The sequence below is a fragment of the Xenopus laevis genome, chromosome 4L, assembly GCF_017654675.1.
Source record: "Xenopus laevis strain J_2021 chromosome 4L, Xenopus_laevis_v10.1, whole genome shotgun sequence".
NCBI lineage: Eukaryota > Metazoa > Chordata > Amphibia > Anura > Pipidae > Xenopus > Xenopus laevis.
In genome coordinates, this window is record NC_054377.1 from 85358498 (window position 1) to 85382452 (window position 23955).

At 38.5% G+C, this 23955-nt stretch overlaps 1 protein-coding gene across 1 annotated transcript; it reads right to left on the reverse strand.

Moving 5' to 3' along the window:
- Positions 1–6576: 6576 nt before the first annotated feature.
- Positions 6577–22249, reverse strand: LOC108714266. Its single transcript, XM_018258329.2, has 5 exons — positions 21814–22249; positions 13979–14410; positions 12071–12355; positions 11123–11286; positions 6577–9261 (listed from the first exon to the last, which is right to left on the reverse strand). Exons 1-5 carry the CDS (start codon positions 21875–21877, stop codon positions 9217–9219), a joined length of 990 nt encoding a protein of 329 aa, XP_018113818.1. The 5' UTR covers positions 21878–22249; the 3' UTR covers positions 6577–9216.
- Between the last annotated feature and the right edge of the window lie 1706 nt (positions 22250–23955).

Here is a 23955-nt window from a genome sequence, read left to right on the forward strand (position 1 = left end):
CATCAGCCTGTGTGTGCATAGCCTAATAAAAAAATCCCTGGTGCATGTAGGTAGCTCACCTGAATAGCTTTTTCAACCTTGGTCTTAAAAAATATCTTGCAATCTGTGTGTTCTACTGCTTGAAGTTTCTGTTTCACTAGTGCAAGCTGTGGACGTGCAAAATACGGGGGAAATCTTATGACACTACTTGTTACAGCTGACCATTTTGTTGCACTATATGCAATATCTTTTCAAATTTTGAATTATTAAAGTAAAATGGAGTCTATGGGAGATGGCATTCCTGTAATTCAGAGCTATCTGGATGTAATAGATGTTTTATCAGTAGTAGCCTCTCATGGACAGAATTTGTGGTCCCGATTATTACAAATTGTACTGATCTTGATCATGATTATGTATGTGTGAAACTAATTCCCACCAAAGTGCCCCTTAGATACAGATGTCCAATGGGTGTGGCTTTTACCTTGTACTTTAAATCATCTGCTCCCTTATTTGCCTTGATTGCCCTTTCCTGAAGCCTTTCAGGAAGTCCTGAAGGCCTAATACAAGTACATTATCAATGGTGAGTCTTATTGCTGCCTTTGTATTATTCTAATAAATTGGCTGGCCAGCTTACGTCAGTTCATAAAATCATACGTAGGAACTGGCCACAATTCATATATGTTCATATATTATTAAAGAATCTACATCTGTTTCAATGTAAAATAAAATTGTAGCCTCTCAGAGCAGTTTTTTTGATGGGGTCAGTGACCCTATTTAAAAGGTGAGAAGAGCCAGAAGGCAAATTAAAAAAAATATATTAAAAATAAAGAGAAATTGAAAAGTTGCTAAGAATAATTAATTCTAAAAAGCTGTCAAGTCCTGTAGAAGTCAGTGGGAGTTGTATTAATAAAAATCAACATATTATTCAATTTGAGTTTTTGAGGAAAGGATATGTGGAATGTGATGTTACTGTGCTGTTTTTCTCGACTGAATTTTTAAAATGAATGTGTTTTAATAAATAAGCACAATTTCGAGTTTTCAAGTTTTGTTTCCAAATTAAAAAAAGCAAACATAGAAATTTAAAAAACAGGAATCCCCACAAACTCATTTATTGGATTTGTGCACATTGATGTGTCTGAAGCTACAATATTTGTACTCCGATATACTAACAAAACACTACAACTTCCATGCCATTTACCAAAGTGGACATTATCTTAAGTCTGTATTAATAAAACACATGCAATGACCCACCGGCAGTGCTTAGAGCATTGTGATAAAAGATTATCTGTTTAACTTTTATAAATTGTTGTTTTCATTTCATGAAAATGCTATAAAACCATTTGATAAAAAAAGAAAAAAACCACATGCATGCTGTAGTGCATTATATTCTGCAGGTGCCCACAAGGATACAGCAATTCTGGAAAATGCTTCATTGTGGGTAAAAAATAACATGGCTATTTGAATCTATTTTTGTGCTAAGAGCATTGCACTGGAATTGGTAAAGGAGTGGTCTTGAGTAAAGGGAGCTGGGGCAAATTTACTTACCTTCGAAGTTGCACCAGTGTTGGCTTTGCCGCACTTTGCCAGGCAAAGTTTCACGAGGGCACAGCTAATTCACTAAAATCCGAAGCTGCGCGGGAGGCGAACGGTAGCGAAGTTGCGCTACCGTTAATTCGTCAAGCAAAGCGAAGTTACGCTAGCGATGCCTAATTTGCATACAGCTCCAAGCTAAAGTACAATGGACGTATATGTAGCAGCAAATACATTACACTACACAAGCCTGGGAAAGCTTCATAGAATAAAATAGATTTGTTATTTTGCCCTATACATGTGCCCACTGTATAGTTTAGGTGCCATATGTTAGGAAATGTAGGGAGGAGAAGGAGGGTACCCCAAAAAAAATTTACAATCATTTTCAGCCTATAACCCTTAAAAAAGTAAAAGACGCCAACTTTTTTTTAGGACTTTTTTTGAAGCAAGCCCTATCTACTCTATTGCACTTCGCCTGGTCTGAGGTGGCGAAGGCAAGTCTGGCGCAAGAGGTAACGTTCAGTAAAATGCGCAAGTTAGTGATTTAGCATAGTTACGTCCCTTCGCCATAGCGCAACTTCACCTGGCGTAAGGGTGCAAAGTAGCGCTAGAGTAGGTCCACTTTGCTAGAACTTGTTTCTTCAGCTATGTTTTTAGCCTGTGCTCTGAGCCCATCAGGTTGGTTCTTCTTCAGATAACTAATCAGTAATGACCTAGTGGTAGATCTAGAAGTTAAGTCAATCCTGTAGGGCTCATGTTATACAGCTTTTCACATTTGCTCTTTTTATAGTTAGGAGTGCAAGAAAGGATAATGTCAATTAAAGGGCAAATGTACCTGGTTTCATTATAACTCTACAACAGAGTACCTTGAAGGTACAATAACTCAGAAAAATGTGTTTTATAGGAATGAATACATCTACTATGTAACCTGTGCCTTTTGTAGCTTTAAATGGCTGCCCCCATGGCTAAAAAACATATTTATATAAACTATTGCAGTCTTTTCTGGTAAATGTTACCAGTGCAGGGCAACAGCACATTCAAATTACTTTTAAACAGTTTAATTTTTGGTGTTACTGTTACAAAGCATCTCAAACCAACTCTTAACACCTCATTCAAAGATTCAAATAAAACACAGATAACATTTTTAGCCAAATTGTCACAAAAAGTGGTGATGTTTTATGAAAGAATAATAGGTTTAACAGAGAAATAACGGTAGTGGAGCAAAATTGTTGCAACATTGTATCAGAGATCGAGATATAGGTCGGTATCAAGTGCTGGTTCTGGGGAGAATTCCTTTCTTTTGTAATATAAGCATATTAGCCAACACATTCATACTGAGAATGGAGTAACTGTGAATTCATTATTAATTTAAATAGAATTCGAGCAGAGATATTTTAATTTTAAGTTCTAATTCTATTCAAACTTTAATCTTATTTCAGGTTTGTTATACCTTGATTTTATTTGCATTTACGGTGTTGTAATTAACCCTTTAAGTGCCAGCAGAATTTCACATTTTGGTTACGCAAAATGCCAGCCGTTTTTGAAACATTTTGTGCTCTCTCACTTTAGGGGCATTTTCTAAGGGGAAACCTATAGTTTACCTAGGAAAACTATACATTGTTTTTTTCGGGAGAAACTGAGCTTTCTAAATCTGCCTGAGTTTTCATGTATTTCCACCTGTGCAAAAAAATTTATAGTACTAAATACCAAAAAAAAAATGAAAAATTACCATTTTTCATCGTATATCAATTTATACCAGAAAAATATTTCATGTTACGGATGAAAATCCAACTGATTTGGAAAGCCTTATGTCTCTCGAATGTGCCAATACCAGATATGTATAGTTTTAGGGAGATTTAGGATTTCTGTACAGCAAAAACTCTCGGCAGTATATTACCGAATTTTGAAAGCACTAAGGCAGAAAACGGCATGCTTTAGATTCCAAGGCAAAAAATCCTGAAACCGTAGGTTTACCCCAGAAAACCATACATTTTTGAAAAGTACACATTCTGCCGATTACAAAATGGGTAACTATGTCTCTCTACTCCCAACTACCAAACATAAAAGCTTGTCTGAACATAGCGGTTTTTCAAAAAAAAATTCAAAATTCTGAAAAATCATTTCAAAGGTTTTATTTTGCTGCTCCGCATATCCCAAACTATATTAGGTACCAAGAAAAAGCACCTGAAATATGATTGCCAGGGGTCCACTGAACAGTTTGATACCCATTATGCATAGGTTTACCAAAGTATCTGGCATTTAGAGACACCAATATGAAGTTAGCACATCCAAATTGTTCAGGACTTTACTTCAGCTACTGAGAAATCAACACATTGACTGCATTTTTTTGTGGGGTAAAAACACAGAAATATATGTTTACCCCCCAAACCCATATATTTTTGGAAAGTACACATTCTACTGAAGCTAAAATGGGTACCCATGCCTTTCTGCTCCAAACTACTGAGTCACAAGGCTTTCCCACAATTGTCGGTTTTGGTGAAATATCTGAAAATTGCCTCAAAGCTTCAACTTCTCAGCACCATATCACCCATGTATCGTTATGCACCAAGAAAAAGCACCCTAAATATGATTGCCAGGGTTCCTCCGAACAGTTTGGTGGCCATTGTTCATAGGTTTACCAAAGTATATGGCATTTAGAGGCCCCAAAATGAAGTTAGCACATACAAATTTTCCTGTGGGTAACTTCAGCTAATGAAAAATCAACTCATTGACTGCATTTTTGTGGGGTAAAAACACAGAAATATATGTTTACCCCCCAACCCCATATATTTTTGGAAAGTACACATTCTACAGAATCTAAAATGGGTACCCATGCCTTTCTGCTCCAAACTACTGAGTCGCAAGGCTTTGCCAAATTTGGCGGTTTGGGTGAAATATCTGGAAATTGCCTCAAAGCTTCAACTTTCCAGCATCGTATTGTCCATGTATCATTACCAGCATAAAGCATCCTAAAAATAAACATAGGGGTCTACTAAACAGTTTGATGCCCAATGTGCATAGATATACCAAACTATGTGGCGCACAGAGACCCCCAAATGACAATATGTATAGACATTTTCACCGCTGACGCGCTGGCTGCTGCAATATAACCACCCGGTGTGTGTATTATGCGACATTAGACCACCTAACAGTACAGAGACCCCAGAAAACCATATATTTTTAGAAAGTACACATTCTGACGAATCCAATATGGGTAAATAAGTGTTTCTACTGCAAACTGCCAAACTGCAAAGCAATGCTGAACATAACGGTTTTTATCACATTTCTGAAAATTGTCAGAAAGCTTGAATTTTACCCCATTATATGCCCCACATTTCGTAACGTATCAGCATAAAACATCCTAAATATGAACACCAGGGGTCTACTGAACACTTTGATGCCCAATACACTTGACAAAGAGCCACAATGCTCGAAACATGTTGTGTTTAATAAACCTTGCAGCAAAGTACCTGCGGTTTTGAGCCTGATTTGTCCACAACTCTCACAGAAACTATTGATGCCCAATATGCATAGATATACCAAACTATGTGGCGCACAGAGACCCCCAAATGGATATATAGTATATAAAATTTACAAGGCAAAACAAAATAAGGCAGTAAAGAGTGAAATGCAAAAAAATCCAATAAAACCACAAAAATCAATGTTTTTTTTCCAGACTAGTGTTATCGGCCGTCAGAATCACAGTTTGAATATTTTAGCTGGGCCATACAGGTTATACGGCTAGAAACAAGTGAACACAACATATGCAGAGCTGAAAATGCAATAAAATGGCTAAAAATTCAATAAAATGGCTAAAAATGCACCAAAATACCCAAAATTGCAATATAATCACCGAAATAACATACAAAAGGTATTGCACAGTACGGTTAGCGAATACGCTATTCGTAATGGCAATAAAACATTTTTTTCAGCCAAAAAAAAGAGACGATGCGATAAGAAAAAAAAAAAGCCACAATGCCATGTATGTGCGTGTGCGTGTGTACAAATGGTAAATTACATGTTGTGTGTGCGTGTGCACGTGTGTGTAAGTGCAGTCAGTGTAAGTGACCCCCCCAATCCCCAAAAATGTATGTGTAAGTGTGTGTAAGTGTGAATCTAAGTGTGTATTACTGTAATAAGTGTGTGTTGGTGTGTTTGTGTGTGTAATTGTTGCACTAACCTGAAAAAAAAAATCGCTGGAGACTGTTGCAGGCGATCAGGAAGAGCCCCTGGAAGACATCTGCGTCGTGGTTCCTGTCTCTGTGCCTTAGGGGCGGAGATCGACGACGCAGTGCAGGCTGCAGCAGCAGGACACGTAAGTAACACGTGCCTGCTGCTGTTTTTGGGCCCCTGGGCGATCGCGCCCCAGGGGCCACTCGATCCCCTACTCTGCTCGTTGCCTAGGGGCAGGGGATCGAAGCGGAACGGAGCGAGCGGCTCTAACAGCCGCTCCTCCGCTCCAGAACCTGGAAGTGCTGCAGAACGTAGAATCTACGTTCTGTGGCATTTCAAGTTACTTTTCCACAGAACGTAGATTCTATGTTCTGTGGCACTTAAAGGGTTAAGATTGTTTTTATTTAGACAATGGTTTGTATAACATCACCATGTTTACTTAACTACATAGCTTAATTGTTTTATTGTATTGGTACTGAAAAATAACTTACTGTAATGTAATCTGTTGTTAATGATCAATAAAAAGAGATAAACCTCAAGTGGTGGAATTCTAACTTGGCTTTCCAATAGAATAACTTTTGTACTAAGCTTGGGTATGGGAAAAGCCAAATTGATCTCGAGATCTTGAAAGCACTTACTTTTTACAACCCTCTTTAACAAGTTAATATGTATTAATACCCAGGACAATTTTTAACTGTCCAGTTTGTTTTCTTTTATAAAAGTAATCCAGTATATTAGAGCATTTGTTTTTTTTATGATCCACTAACATATGCACCCCACTAGCAAGCCGGTATATGAACCCCCCCACTACCAATTTCAGTACTGAATGTGCATCAAAATCACCTATTTTAACTTTTTCAATCACCTATTCAGAACAATACAAGACAAAAAAAGTACATTTAATATTTTTTATTGAAATACTTATAACACAAAAGAAATGGGGTTTATAGGAAAGGATAAGTTTGCTGGGGTTTGGGACATTCTTGGCATGAGTCAAAGTAATAACCATGCCTCTGATGGCATTTTATCGGGAGTGACAAATATTTACGCCCCAGTAAATAACGAACAGTGCAACTTTATTTGTTTTTGACAGGGGCTAAAATTTTGGATGCTTTTTCTTCTAATTTTGGGAAAGAACATTTTTTTTTTTTAGCATTTTTAGGTTCGCTCTAGAATATGGAGGTTCAGAAACATTTCTGTTACCATCCCTAGAAATATTTTCTTTATAACATGTTGAATTTTTCATATCCTGGATAGCTTTGTTCTGCATATTCACACCTTCAGTAGAAATGATATATCACATGAACTGTACGTTCCTTTTTTTCAAATTATGAATTCAGTTCAATATTATATAATGTTGGTGTTTCAAAGGCTTTCCTAGGCTGATTGCAGTATAGCTACAGTAGCAAATAAATGTTCACCCCAAGTCTCACACTAGTCAATATTCAAACTTTTTTTAAACACGTAGGAGAGAAAAAAAAAAATCTTCAAAAATCTCACCTTTATGGTAGAGCTCCTGCAGTCACTGCTCAGGGCCCATTAGTCTGGGACTGGTACATAATAAATTTCCACACCACCGTAGTCTGCCCACAACTTCTACTTGCACTATCTTAAACAACTAGCTCCAGCAAGTTCCTACTCTAGCTCTCACAAACCATCAAAATGCTCCTAGTCACCATTATGCCAGGAAAAAAAATTCACTCATCTCTAACAGAACATACTGCTTTTACTATGATGTTGTGTTCTATAAATTCCCTAGGCAGTGCTGGGCAGCTTGATATATCTGAAATGCCTGTGAGTGATTTATACCAAGTGCTTTTGTGTCTGAAATTTCACTCATATGCATAGGTGAGTGCTATCAGGAACAGCATTATTTTCCATGGAATAACTTAGAAAATGATTCTTTTGGATAGCAATTATATTTAATTGCCTCCTATTGGAAGGCTGGAGCCTCTGTTCATCATGCCTTTCAAAAGAGCATATATTTTTATCTGGCTACTGCATTTCCAAGCATCTCTAAACACATTTACTGCAGTGCACTGGTGCATAAATTACCAGTGAGTGTAGGGCCTACTTCATATTGAACACTGACCAAACTTAAGACACAGCACAAAGTGAGCTTGCATCCAATGCACTCAAACATAAAATGCACTCCTGTTTTTGAAACGGACATTTGGTAAATATGTGTGGCAGTAAACACACCATATTTTTGACCGTGAAAGCAGCCTTGCCTTTTGTCAGCCATGTGGATATATTTAATTTCACCAACTATAGCACACTTGGGGTTCATAGCTGCTATTTTCACCTCTAAACAAGTGGGGCACTACTGCATAAACTAACTACTAGTACTTAGTAGTAAAAAAAAACAAAAAAACAAAAAAAGCTTATGAACCATAATCAACTGGCAGATAGGTAGTTAATAAACAAAAAAAAAAAAAATGGTTGAACTCGATGGACATGTGTCTTTTTTCAACCTTACTTACTATGTTACTATGTTACTATGTATAATGGTCAAAGCATAAATAACCCAACCTGCTCTGTCAGTATCATATAACTACGTTACGACGTCTTGTATTTATGTACCCCTGAGAAACTCATGGTGCTGATGAAGCATGTCCTGTGCTGTATGCTTTGACCACTGCATCTAATAAGCTTATTCTTTGCTACTTGCCATTCTTTCAGATGGGTCATCTAGAAACGATGGGACCATTGCGTGCCACAGAATAATACATTATAATCACACATGCACACTTTAAATACTATTTATACTTGTCACCAGATGTATCCTATAGAAGTGAATGGTAGAGGTTGTTTCAGGTGCTTCCCTGATAGTAGAAACATCCTAGCAGGGAAAATGCCCCATTTACCATAGGATATTGCTACACATTGGGTAAGGCGGAGGTTTAGCCTGCTGTTCCTCTGAAAAATGAAGATATATATATTTTGGAAAGTTGCTTTAGAACAGTAATGCGTTCTTAGCATAATTTATGGTAAAACATCAATGTACCATTTCTACCCAGTGCTGTTGTGTAATTTCAGGGCTTTTTCTACTTATAAAATTGTGTCAAATACAATCATGAGACAGTCTTTAACCCTCTAATGGCTGCTTTGCTATAACTCCTGGGCCTCTTTATATAGCAGGGCACCATATATAAATTCTAGCCCTGAGTGATTCTAATACAGACAGATTACTTACGTGTGTTGTATGTATATAAGGTCATCTAGTTCCTACTGATAGAAAAACTGCTGAAAGATTAGCACACATTAATATTATTCACATTATCAAAGTGAACTGAACTGTTAATAGCACATTTCTGATTTAATGAGTGAAACTCCCCAATATATTTCATCTGGTCATAGTATCATGATGCCATGTCAAAGTACCTTGCACAGCTGAAGGTGCAGTGGGAACAAAACAGGAAGGTGGGGGAACAGTTAATTGATGGCAATCCAATACTTTTTGTCCCAGGATTCCCCTGTGGATGCAACAAAAACCATGTGCAAATGAAGCTCCTTGTGGTTACGGACTCTTCACTAGTAGCTGTACAGGGACAGTGGAGTATCTTCCATCATGTCATCCTAGAAAATAAAAGAGAGCAGTGAGAGGCACTGGATCCTTATTACAAAGCATATGTAAAAGGTATATGCAAATTATTTTGACCTTCCACTGTAGTACTCAAAGATAGTGCTATGTTTTATGGCACACTCTCACTCAAGAGAAGTAAGTTGGTGCTTTGCTTTTGGTGTTCTGGGATCTAGTGATTGGTAATGTGCATACTAGGGTGAATTTCTCAATTTATAGGTGAACTCTCTAGGAATCTAGGGTGTATTTCTTACATTATAGGTGAACTCTCTAGGTTTAATTTCTATTGTAGCCTAACCCTTATGCCACTCACTACCACAATGCAGGATCCCCATAAAACAAGACAAGACATGTATACGCTACAGTGGTTGGCAAAGGATTTACAGACGTTGCTCAAAAAGGGTTGAGTGGGTGCTGCTGTTTTTATTTATTATTAACATGTATTTATATAGCGCCAACATATTGCGAAAGCGCTGTTTCACTAGCAAGGTTTTTCCAAGGATCTCCAACATGACAATCAAATGATGGAAAGTACAGCTTTCTTTATTGGGAAGAACATGTCTTATCAAAATGATATACTACTAAGTACTCAGTCTACTAGAGGTCTAATGAACAATGTCTTCAAACAATGGAGATAAAAAACCCAAATTTACTGCATCAGTGAATCTGTAAATTTCCAGATGCATGCCGTATATGGCCCTTTTCTTGAAAACCAGTATTTTTATTACCTGCAGACTACACCTTACACCAGGAAAATCCTTAATCAGATAACTGACCAGGACATATAATACTAATAAATAATAACAAAAAAAAAACCTTTATGAAGCTCCAACCAATTCTGTAGTGCTGTACGAGAACTTACATTCTCAAAATCACATCTGGAACAGAAAAACTGTTCTATATTCACAGCACAGATTTAACATCTTCCATATACCTTTGGTATTTGATAACAGACAATGTAAAATGGGCCGAGCACTTCGCAAACTCATTTATATCTGACATATTATCATTACATGGGAATAGAATTTAAGTAACAGCTTCTAATAATTCCAAAACACAGCCCTGCAAATTTTACAACAATCTTCTTGAACGCCATTGCATTGCTTCAAAACTAGAAACACTGATTTTTGAGATACAAGCCATCCTGCTCCACTGCCAGTGGCTCAGTTGAATTATTATTGGCTGGAGATTTACAAATGTTTAGATTGACAAAACCAAATCTTCAATAGAACACAGAATGGTCACTCTATTAAAATTAATAGAAATCAGCGTTCAACCAAAACCAGTAGAACCCTGAAAATTTAGCAGAAGTGACCAGAAAGGCTATACTCACAGACTGATCATAGCCCCATAATCTCCAACCTACAAGGTTTTCCATATGATTTTGCTAGACACATCAGCAGTTAAGAAACCAGTCGCCCTATAGCCATCAGACAATTAATGCCAATTACTTACCAACATACTGCATGGCATGATCTGGCAAAGTTTTGTTTGCCATGACAGATTTAGCATGTCCCCTAGGATCCATTATATTACAATAATTGAAAACTGTGACAACACAGGAACAAGAGTTTCACTACCTTAATGCTGGTATTGATGTTTCAGATAGCGGAGGTCTGAGTATGCATCATCTTAACAGTGAGAGTCTGCATTCACTACTATAGTATCGGTTACTAGACGGAGCAAAGAGCATCATCGATCACCCATCATGCACTTTCCTGGCAAAGTAAGCTATCCTAACTCGTAAAGTCAGTAGAAGCTCTCCCAGCATTAGCACAATCCAAAAGAATGCTGAAAGGGAGAGGCAGTCTGAACTGATTAGGATATGAAAAAAATCTAAGGTACTTTCTTACTTACCATTGGAAGGTCCTGAAGGCGTCGGAATTCTGTCTGTCTGTGGTTACGCCTATAACGCTGAAAGCCAACCATGACTGCAACTGTGACAACCATGACTGTAAATATGGACACAATCATCACAAAAAGGGGGTTTGAGTTGTTCTTCGAGTAGTAACTTGGTACGTCTAGGCACAGAAGAAAAACATTGAAACCCATTATTTTCTTGCAATGGATGAGAAATAGGGCTAAGACTTAATGTTTTTGTTTGTTTAATTCACTTATCAGTGTACAAAATACTGTATATAACCTAATCCTCCAGCCTGATTTTTTGCAGGCACCTTTTTTTGCAGACGATTTATGAGTAAGGAAACTATCCATATTTTGCAAGGCTTTTTATAAGCAGAAATATACAAGCTTTTGTCTGTTGCAATGACACCAAAAAAAAAAAAAAAAAAAAATCAGCAAGATTTAAAGCACAAGATGTAGCTGACCTAAATGGGTACCTAAAAAACTTGCCAAAAATAATGCTGACATTAGTTGCCATTATGTACACATGCCGACAACATCAGAACATGAATTTGGAGCATGGCACTTTAATAAACTTTTAATAAACACGGTAGCAGCATTAATTCTGGCACAAAACAAAGGTCAGTGTTCATGTGTGGAGAGTTATAGGAAATGGCCTACATTGTCTATGAAGATTTTAAATCAGGTCATGATACACAGTATCTAGTGGAGATAAGTCTAAAGCAACTGGACATTGCATATTCTTGAAAACTTTTTACCTCTCATCCAAAGGGCTTCTTTATTTCAACTCAAGAAGTGGTGAATTGTTTTCAAGAACACTCAGAAAGTCCAGATGCTTTAGACATATCTCCACAAAATACAGCATAGTTTATATCCTCTCTCTACTTGCCAGACCATTCCACAAAATATTTTTTGGCTTGCTCTGTAATACATATTTCTCACCTTTTCCACCATCTCCGACATTCAGCACTACAGGTCCAGTCTGTACCTCTGCTATAGTAGTATGAGTGGGCAAGGAGCTTGTTCTGGCTGGGTTACTTGAATTTAAGGTTGTTGATATGGAGATGCTGGTGGTGATAGCTGCCATCCAGCTGGTTAATGAAGCAGTTGTTGTATCAGGAGCACGTGGAGTGTCTGTGGAGTGTGCAGTGCTGCCCTGCGACATGATTGCTGGTAGCCTCCGAGTACTGGTTAGAGATTTTCTTGTGGTAAGGCTGTCTTCAGCATCTGGTGACATAAAAGAATTACTTGTGTTTGAGAAATATAATCTCTCACTATCTCTTTTTGTGAGTGATTCCCAGTCTGCTGAAATGCACAGAACAAACAATCCCTACAGCTATGAAGGGATAATAAAGTTCAATCCAAAAGCAAAAAGTAAAGCTGAGAGAGCAATGAGCAAATGCAAACCAACAAGATTAGAAAGTGCTTTACTAAAATAGATCATGATTAGTCATATCACTCCAAAGATTTCTCCTGCGTATGTGCTTGATAAATTCAATTTTAGTATGTCGTCATTTATTAAAAGTGCTATACACAACTGGCTAGCTATAGTTACACCTCCATTATCTCTAATCAAACAAAAATTGCACTTTATTTTCCATATGGATTGGTTAGATTCTACTACAAATATGGAAAAATCTACCGAAAAATTCTTTTCAACATGGATGTGCTACATTAGCTCACTTCCATCACATATCAGACACCTCACAATATATGTATTTCGACACACCACGTGGTACGATACGGAATTACTACTAAATAATACTATGGTTCAAGAAGCAGAACAATACATTCACAATTTACAGCAAGGTTCAGACTTGGGTCCCCACTCACCCCCCAGGAGTCATCACATAAATCAAAGGCTGAGTTCAAGATGCTATTAATGATTGACCATTAATCTGACATATGGAAACAGGAATATATAGACTATGATCTGATAATTGACATAAATGATGCCGAGATGTTCTCTATTATCGTTGTGTATTTAAACTATGCCGATACTGTATTTCAAGTCCTTTTTGTCAGACTTTCCAAATTCCTTTATTTGTTGATTTTGTATTTTATTTTATTTGTTATGAAAACTAAATAAAAACTTATTTTTAAAAAAAAAAAAAAAAAAAAAAAAAAGTGCTATACACTGATGTCCTTAGTAGAGTCAGAGAATGGAGCACAATAACCACATTATTTGTAAACCAAACAACAGCTCTCTGGGGGAATAGAACTTCACCCCCCCAACAATAACTGAAAGCTGTTGCTGGACTAGCCTTGAATGAATTGTTCCTCATTATACACACTATACCACAGCTGAGGCCCCTTCCTAGAGATAAGTCTGCAATATCCAAGCTAACATAAGTGTTATCTGACCAGCCCATGTCAAAACAATTTGACCACTCAAGAATGGCCTGAATTACTAATCTATTTGTCTTAAACTGGAACAAGTAGCAAGCTGCCCATACACGTCTAGATTTGAATGGGCAGTTTGGCCTGTTTTTAGTATACTGCTCACCCATCATGTATGATCAGACAGATTATCCTGCAATCTGGGTGGTTCAAATATCTACTACAAAACGTAGCCATATAAATGTATTGTCACTCTAGCCTTTGGGCTAAAAGTAAAACTACTCATCAGATAAAATTTTCAGCAAAAACAGCAGGCTACTATCCAACAGGATTGCATCACGGTCTGTCAAAACTACCACCAGGTATGACAAGACAAATTTCCCAATATGGCGTCTGACAGGAATTCAAGTGAAGGGCTGCCTGATGTTATAATATACAAAGCTGTGTATGGCTCATATATCTTTGAGCTGATCCACCAATTGAACAATTGAAAGTTACAAAGTTACAAACCTGTTATTTCCAGTGTACTTGCCGTCACTGTTGACTGGCTTACCAGCTCAGGCTGGGTAGGATATGCACTGGTTACTTCTCTCTCCATATGGTCTTGTTCAAAGAGTGTCGTGCTGGGAGTAGAGGCAGGATTGGCATGTACTGTGGAACCTTTAGAAATAGTTCCAGTGGCTGCTGAATTATCAGTTTCTGGCATTTTGTTTGTAAATAGGATATCAGCCAATGATACATGCTGGTCTGTCACTGTGATGCTTTCATGGCTGTGAGGTTGGACAGTGGTATCCATATTCTGTGATAGGCTGGGTCTCCATGTTTCATCATGGACAGTCTTGAAATGATCCATGGAAGTGGGCACAGAACCAAGAATTACAGGGCTTATTGTCATTATCTCAGGTGGTTGTATGGTTACTGTTTCGGTGTTATGAGTTTCTCCTAATAGAGAAAAGAAAACCTGGTGATTAGAATAGAAGAGAGATAAAATTGGAGAAAGTAGAATGAAATGACAAAAGAAATGCAAGAAATGTTCATTAAGTGGCTGGTTATTGTTAGAATTTTAATATCTCCTAGAAACGAGTCAGTGGAAATGTGTGAATCTGAGCAATTAGCAGCCGAAGGTAGGGAAGAGTAAAGAGGGGTTTAGAACTAATAAAGGCAGCATAAATGAGGTGTACAGACAATGTGTGAAACAAAGTGGTGATTTGATTAACAAGATTGGAATGCTGAGAAAGAATAAATATAAAGGAAGGAGAGGAAGAAAATGTAACTACATGGTATTACTGATTATTTGGACAGAATATACTTTATACTGAAAAGTCTTATACTTGGTATTAATTTGATGCAATGCCATCAGAAGAAATTATTTAAAAAAATTGCACTTGTGCCAAAAATAATACCTACTGTTAATAAAGCAGATTTAAAAAAACAAATCTGATTTGCCATTTTCAATAAGCAACCCCCCTTCCCCCGCAAAAGGTTTTTCCCGGTGTCCCCACTTTTGCTGTTTGTCATGGATGCCTCCAGTCTTATGAAACATTCGTTTTTCTGGTGTGCATGTTATTTATCAGCCCCATTTATGAGGTTCTGTAATAGCTGCAAAATTTGCCACAGGTCTAGTCATCATAGTTACCAAACAGGAGATAGCATTTACAGTACTACAAAGTATGTAGTTTTTCCCTCCTCTGTGATGTTTACAGTTTTTATATAAACTAAATATGTCGCCTCATTCAGCATTATTAGATAGGTCTGGTGTAATCATTTGGTGCTTTGGGTAATCTGCATACGTGTCAACTTCAGTAAATCTTGTGGACACTAATAGAGGGAAATTACTTCATGTATATAATGTAAATGTGTTTATTATTAATTAGAGATTTGACATTATATAGGCCATGTATTGTAAATAATAAAGTTACATCTGTGATTATAGAGGATTAAAGTATCCTATGTTGCTTATAACAATCCGCTGTTTGCTTTCATGACCAGCTTTAGATAAATTAAGATAAAGGTTTTTTTTTTTATTATAATTCTTTATTTATATTCGTTTTTGGGAATAGGGTACAGAAAGTAAAAAGGGGATATTTGAGCATAAAGGTCCACATATATCTACTTAAAACATCAAATACACATCCACTTGGCTACAAGTTATTCCTCTATATGCAAACATACTATGCAGCCTCTTGTTGTTGGATTTAATATAATTTTACTAAGGTGACCATATTTCCCAATACTTTTCACTTTGGTTATGTGCTAACAATGTAATTTCCTCCATCTGTCTTATTTCCTCTGTTTTTATCAGCCCCTCTCTAAATGTTGGGGGATCTGCTGATTTCCAACGCTTGGGGATTATGGCCTTTGCGGATTGTAATAATTGCAGAGTAAACTGATCTTTTATTACTTTCTTTGTATCTTCCTGTAGATTTAGGATAATACCACTTGGATTATCTATCCTAATCTTGTTCTGGGTTATCTTCCCTATGGCATCAATAATATTTTCCCAGTAATGCTGCAACACTGGGCATGTTAACCAAATATGTGTATGGTTACCATCTTCTCCATAACACCTCCAGCACCTCCCCGAGTTATTAGGGTACATCCTTTTAAGTTTCATTGGGGTGTAATGCCACCTTGTTAGCAATTTGTATGAGGCTTCCCTGGTTTTGGCTGCTTTAGAAGTTTTGTAAATAGTTTTAATGACTTATTTCCATAGATCTTCAGGAAACTCGATCATTAACTCTTTACCCCAATCCCTACGTTGTGAATCAAAACTAGGATGGTAAGTTTCCAAGAGTAGCGAATACATTTTGGATAGTGGTTATCTTGTATCGTTCCTATTATGGGTTTGGGTTCAGTCTGTTGTTTTTGTTGCCAATATATAAAGGGTAGATGTGCATGTAAACCAGTATCCTCAAGTCATATAGGTGATATTTTTACTCTTAAAAAATGAATCAGCAGTGAGGACAGCAGCAGACAGATAAATGATGTGAATACCAGTGTAGATTGTGCTGCTGTTAATCATCGTGTTCCATTAGACCTGCACTGCACTGCCGACCAATAACAAATCTCCCCAAGCCACTTCATAGACCTACTGATGGTGCAACAACATGGCAAAGAAAAGGCACAGACAACAGCAGGTGTGTAACTAGTTCCTACAATTATTAGCTGCCCCTCAAAAACTGATTTACTCAGGAACCCCTCTAATGAATGTTGACAGGGAGTGGTGGGACTTGTAATACAATAACATCTGGGCTACAGAGGAGTACTTCCAGAAGTCTACAGCTCTCCAATCATTTCATGGGTTTAAAGTACTTATAGATGTGGTTCACCTTTTAGCATGTTATAGAATGGGTAATCCTAAGCAACTTTTCAATAGGTCTGCATTTTTCCTTTATTATATTTTTTGAATGGTCTGCCTTTCGATTTTTCAAATAAATGTCTTCTAACATGATGTATAGAGAGTAGGGTTGCCACATTCACAGGCACTGTACTCCAGGCAGGGGTGGGCTTGTGCCGTCAAAGGGTGGGGCTATGACCTGGCAAAAACCAGGCAGCCCGTTTTGACTCAAACAGTCCTTCCAAAAAGCAATATTTTAAGATGAACAACCCCTAAAATAAAAGCATGTTACGTGGAGCCAGACAGAAACCGAATAAAACAAAAAAATTAATTGTGGATGTAAAAAGCCAATGCATCTAGAGGTTTATGTTCGGTAAGGGGTTCCCAGGAGGAGGAGGGGGCAGACATTCTCACCCTCTCCTACGCAAAGCTTTATATAATTCCCACATGTGAAGCAGCGTGACTGTGACAGGATGGGATGATGGCTGAGGAGCATCAACTCCAGCCCTCACTCCCTGATGTATCAACTGCCTTTCCAGCTGCCTCTCATACAAGACCCTATTAGGAAGAGCTCTGTGGCTTTGCACCAATGCACAAACTGGGGAATAGCCTAAATATTTGCAAAGCTTTGAGGCAAAGGGAAACACATTGTATATCATGAGGAATCCCACCCACGTGTATCCAGGCACCAGGCCTGTCTGACTACATGAATCCCTGCAGCAGAGAAGAAAATAAAATATCTGACTGATGTCAGTTCTGATTCCATTTCTCAACAAGCCTGATCTGGATGAACTACAACACTCACTATTTCTTTCCTCCACAAATCTTAAGCCCAATCAGGCGAGTTCATTAACTAGGTAATACCTTTTGTTCAAAGCTTTGTGTCTTCTCAAGACCTAGTCCCCTGGGGGAAAGGCGGTTTCACCTGCACAGGGTTATGTAATTTCAAGCAGTTGCTTAGAGACGCAAGACACGGTCTTGTCAAGAGAAGATGGTGGCAGCTCACCCCATTATGCACCGACAGGTTCATTTATTGGGTCGTATTAAATATATGCTATTGTAACTCTACCAAAATGTCGCAATTTGTATTTTTGTTTAGAGATTATGCAATTTTTCACATTTAAAAAAAAGCAAATCAAGCTAGCACAAACCTACCAAGATGCCAGAGAAGTGACTTGGAAGGGAAATATCGAATTTAAAAAAAAAAATAAAAAATATGGGATCATGATTAACCCATTGGTATTTTTTCTTAAATATGCACAACATCCTAAAAAAGCACAATTTTAATTTTTGTGATAGTTATTAGTGATGAATATGAATAGTGGTTGTGCTAAATATTCACAATACTGCATGATTTTTTAATAAATTTGCCCCACAGTATACTGTACATGCAGCAACCAAAAATGCAGAGCTAGGAATATATGGGAGGTGAAAAATAATGGCAGTGTGGTGCTTCATAGCCTCTATGACCTGGGAAAAGTCAGGCCTGGATTTGTGGAAAGGCCACCAAGGCCCGGGCCTAGGGTGGCAGGATTTTAGGATTTTTAGGCATGCCACCCAACCACACCCACATTGGTTAGGAAGCTCTAGTGCTGCTCACGAGATACAATAGTTTTTTTTTACATTTCCTGTTCGCCAATCCCTAGTGTTCCCAACCAGATGATGAAAATGTGTGCATGAATGAAGTGGAGGGGACAGGGATGAGGAACGGCAGCGCACCTAGGGCTGCCCGCAATGTAAATCCAGTACTGGGAATGGTAACCTCAGTGTGAGCACTATGACAATTTGGCAAATATTCTAAGATATATTCTAATACTCATGTGGAAAGGGGAATGACTAGCCCTGCCCTTAAACTTGCAGGAATATAGTAGAAGCTTTATTATTTTATGTACGAGATCATCTTATTTCCTGCCATATATTTTCTTAACACATGCCTAATCTGCTTGAATATCTTAATTCAGATGTACTTCTTCAACCAGAGTAAAACCAGGCATGAATTCTATCAATTTTGTTCATCATTTTGTGCCAATCTCCTCATCAGAGCAGAAATGGCAGCCCTCACTTCTAGTAATTGTACAAACAGATAAATATTGTTCTTTGTTCAGAATAACCAGTCATATCTTAAGGAACATGTATGGAAAAATGACAGATAAACCTAATAAATAGGGTATATTTTCTCTTGAAGGGAATAGCATATGCGTATGTTGCTCGTTCCAGTTTATGTGTATAAGACACGTGCACAATCACATCTTTATTCTCATCATTTCCATAAGCCAATCAATCTCAGTGCCTTTACTGTAACAACAAAACTCCTGGAATCTTGGGAAGGAAAGAATATGCACAATGTTCCCACTGTTTAGAAGTTCTGTTTAGTTTACCTGAATCTGAAGGATCACATAGTTCCTTGTGCTACAGTCTGCCCATGCGTTGCTGGATAATTATGTTAATAATCTGTTCTGCAACTTACAAAAGCCTTCCCACACACAAACCACTGGGCCAGTGTATTCTGAAGAATACAGTAAGCCCTTTTATGATTCAAAGTCAATGACAAAATATCAAATAAATGATATTACATTTTCTTACCAATGACACTACCTATTCAGATGAATACATTAATCCAGTAGACTAAGCAGGTATCTGACAGAGAATAACACTGTTGTGGGGGGGGGGATTTCTTATAGAGTGAAACAAGAGCCCTTGCATGGTCATATGAGATATGAAAAGGCTTAAAATGGCTTTAGAGACGTTCAAACAGGTAGGTATCACAGGACGCCACCTTTTCAAAATGTCAGTTCATCAGACTTCTCCACTGGAGCTGCAGTGGTCTACTAGAAGTGAAGTTATTTTAAAGGCCACAGAAACACAGAGAATGGATTGCTGAAGCATGTAGTCCATGTCCTCTGGTGGAAAGAAGCAACACCAGCACAAATTTTCATTTCATAGCGAGATGTTGACATTTTACCAGGTGTCTGTTCTTAAATTGTATAACAAGATAACAAAAATTTAAGCAGAAAAAGGATTTCATTGAGGGACAAGAACATGTTTTACAAATAGTGTATAAATTTGGTCAGTGGTTTTTTTCCATGATCATGTTAACATCCCCCTGCCTATATTATCTTTAATCAGGCTGTGGAAACTATATCCTCTGTGAAGTGTCAGAACTGCATTCTCATACTGCTCTAGCTCCAACAATCAGAGAGATAAGAGATATTAAAGAGATACTAAGGAGGAATAACCAATACCTGTTGCACAAAAACTTTTGTAGGATACCTTACAATTGCTTCCAATGGTCTCAATGAAATTTTGAAGCAGCCTCATAACACCCCCTTCCCTTGTAACTCCCCACTAAACTTGCAATCTACTGCAGTGCGGCCTCCATTCTTTACCTGGGATAACAAACACTCACTGGGCACACCTCTCCAAATTCCAATCTTAGATGAGGAGGAGAGCCACATCTGTGGAGTCCAAATGGGACTTTGTAACTGTGCCCGTTCAGTCGTTTTATAGCTGAGGGAAGTATTGAAGACTCACATCCCATTAGATTGCCCTTGCAGATTCTAAATTGCTTCCCTGGGGCTCAAAGCAGGAGCTCTTATGTGAGTGACTTCATATTACAGGGATTAATAGCTTGGTGGAACATGAAAGAGTGAAGCAAGGTGAGAATAGCAGATGTCAGCCTATATACAGCCAGACAGACTGAGCGCTTGATTTATGCCTGGGGGAATATGGGTGTGTGAAGCGAAAGAAATGTTCCTTGTGATAACTTGTATATTTCACACCCAGGGGTCAGGAAATGAAAATGACAGGTTTGAATGAGGCAGGTTTAGGCTTGGTGTTAGAACGACACAACCTTCAATGTAAAAGAACAGAAAAATATTTATGGGGGGGAATTACAATGGTAACCCCCCCCGTGTGGAGTGCTGGATTCAATTCAATTAATATGTGCCTCCCCCACCTCTCCTACCCTAATAGAACGATTTTACAGAAGCCAATAGGACTGTGCTTCTTTAAATACAGTGTATAGTCCTACCAGATTTTGTAAGAAAAACTTTCATTGGCACATAAAATGGGGGCCCGTGTGGAGCCAAGCAATAGGGATATACTGTCAGCCACTTCCATCTTCTAGAACTTTTGCATCGCCTACATATGACAGATTCCTCCTTTCAATCGGTTGGAAAGGTTCTAATAGTCTACGTTTGTTGGTCAGGGGGTTGTGGGGACCCAGCGCGGGATCAGCACCTTAAAAAATCCTAGAGAGGCCTAAACATATTGTGGCTCAGACACACAACAATATTTGTCATGAAAATGTAAATCTGTGGGAATTTAACACGGCGGCTTGAATAAGTCTATACAGAAGGTATATTACAGCCAGTGTGCCAGCATATCCCCAGTACTGTCACTATTACAATCCTCGTCTTGAACAACATCGTTTATTTACAAAGATTGTAGGCAAAACAATTCTACTGGGTTTGTTTAATGTGTAACTGTCTTTAAATTTAGAAAAACCTCAGGTCCTATTGTACATAATAGATAGTACAGCCTTGTGCTTGACTTCACAGAATTGGAGCAGCCGGTAGAGTGGTCAGTGTGATGTGGAGAAGCACTGGGCAGAACACTATCCCTAAGGACAGGGGAGAGCATCTTGGCAAGATTAGTAACATTGCTTCATCAGAGCTCGCAGTCATGTTGTGTCGGGGAGGCTCGCGCTTGCGCACTCAGGCGGTGGAGGTTGGAGAGCGGCTGTCTCTAAGGAAAGCTGGAATTGTAGAATTCGGCAAGAAGTAATGGGAAGTCACCGTGTCTGTGTGACAACTGGTAACAACCCAACACCCCGGGCTTCACACTAACTTGGCTCCCCTTGTACCACTAAATGAATTCGTGTGACACAAGCTCGTTACTCTTTAACCTGTCAGAGCGACGAGCCCACATACTGGGTATGTCCGTATTTAGGCAGGGAGATAGGCGGGAGATGAAGCCGTACTAACTAAGCGAACAGCTCAATCCTTACCTGCTGTGACCCAAGTAGCGAGGAGAAGGCAGAGGAGACGAGCGAGCACAAACACACGCCCCATCTTCAGCCGCTTCAGTCAGTCTGCCACGTGTTACAGCGATCAGAATACACCTGTGCTTGAGAGCTTCGCTGTTTTATTACGTCACGGCAGCTCCTCGTCGTGTGACGTCACGTCCTTGCCGACTTCTTCTACGATACATCAGCTGAGCAGTTTCAACAACTCTGATCGGAAAGCCAGCGCTGCATGTATCCCTGACGTCACGCAAGCAACAGTGCCACCGGGAGTGACGTCAAGGATCTCTTTGGGGCTTTTACCTGACTGTTTCTTGTGATACTCCCTCTTTCTCTTGCCGGTAGAACTAACAAAAGGCACCGCTTTTCTCCCCGCCCTCCCCGCTGATTGGGTGCGTGTGATAGCGGCTGCACAGACAGACACAGGCAGGGAGATGCTGATGGGTGGGGAGTACGTGCATTCATTATTTAGCAGCAGCAGCAACAGTCAAAACTCCTAAGAGGCTGGAGTGTGTAATTAGCACTGTGCAACTGTCAGCATTCTAGTGTCATCCTCAACTCTTAACTGACCACAAAATCAGAACCTAACAGTTAGTAACAGGCAGTTTGTAAACACTGGATTCCCCAAAAATGTTACTGTAATTGGTCCATGATGATATTACAGTTAGTTTGCATTTGATGTTCAGTCAAAATACCCTGCCATGGGTCTGTGCCATGAAAATTGGTTCCAATTCTTAAAGGAATTGTTCCATATAAACAAAACCTGGGTAAATAGATAGGCTGTGCAAAATAAAAAATGTTTTCAATATAGTTAGCCAAAAATGTAATGTATAAAGGCTGGAGTGACTGGATGTCTAATAAAACAGAACAGAACACTACTTCCTGCTTTGCAGCTCTCTTGGTTTCCACTGATTGGTTACCAGGCAGTAACCAATCAGTGACTTGAGGTGGGGGTCATATCTGTTGCTTCTGAGTCTGAGCTGAATGCGGAAGATCAATTGCAAACTCACTGAACAGTTATGTCCCATGTGGCCCCCTTCAAGTCACTGACTAATTTAGTGAGCTGCAAAGCAGGAAGTAGTGTTGTGGCTATTATGTTAGACATCCAGTCACTCCAGCCTTTATACATTACATTTTTGCCTTTATACATTACATTTTTGCCTTTATACATTACATTTTTGCCTAACTAACTATCAGGTCTGGACTGAGATTCAAAATAGGCCCTGGCATTTCAGCTACACAGAGGCCCAAACAGCACCTCACAACCCAATAAATAGTGCCTGCCTATGGCAAATTACAGCAGCTCATCTGGCATTTGCCAGAACCCACAGATTGCCAGTCCGGGCCTGCTAACTATATTAGAAACATTTTTTATTTTGCACAGCCGATCTATTTAGACAGTTTTTATTTTTACACTGAACTGTGCCTTTAACATAGATACCTCTGATTGCTTTATGGTTATTTCTTTGATAATCTGACCATTAATATGGACTGAAAAATAAACATTTAACTTTTAACAAAGTAAAGATGATTGAAAAGATCATGGCAAAAAAGACATCCATCAAAATCAGCCTGGAACCTGCACATCCTATAGTTGATCCTGAGGAAGGCAAACCCCCCAGGTTAATCTGTAGTCTGATTCCCAGAGGAATACATGGATGTTAACTATACACTTAATTAAAAATAAGAAATAACCCCCAAGTGTGTTTGGTAGAACATACTCACCAGTAGAAACATTTGGTTTGGGTACCAAGCTGGACAATAAGCTGACGACTCAGTCTGGAGGGGCCATGATCGCATGTTTTATCAGCCTGTGTTTGGCCAACTTTATTCATATATGTTATTCTATACCTAATACAGATACAGCTTACAATATAGCCCTTAATTCTGTAAGGGTTACCTTGCTTGTTCTGACACTGCATCTAGATGAGAGAGGCCAGAAACCAGAGAGGAAATAAGCCATACATATATTGATTTACTGAATATAGAGAGGAATTCCTATAAATAAAAGATCAAGTATAATGTTGGTCAAGGGAATACTTGGACTGACAAATGCCACTTTTTAGTAAGGCAGTGATTACAATGCCAAGAGAATGATACTTGCCAATATTTTTGATTTCTGGAATG

Excerpts from the sequence above, each read along its gene's own strand:
- LOC108714266 (XM_018258329.2), bottom strand. The coding sequence starts at position 21,877 with ATGGGGCGTGTGTTTGTGCTCGCTCGTCTCCTCTGCCTTCTCCTCGCT. Across the intron at positions 12,356-13,978 it reads AAGTACACTGGAAATAACAG|ATGCTGAAGACAGCCTTACC; the intron begins GTTTGTAACTTT and ends TTATGTCACCAG. Across the intron at positions 9,262-11,122 it reads GCCTTCAGGACCTTCCAATG|GATGACATGATGGAAGATAC; the intron begins GTAAGTAAGAAA and ends TTTATTTTCTAG.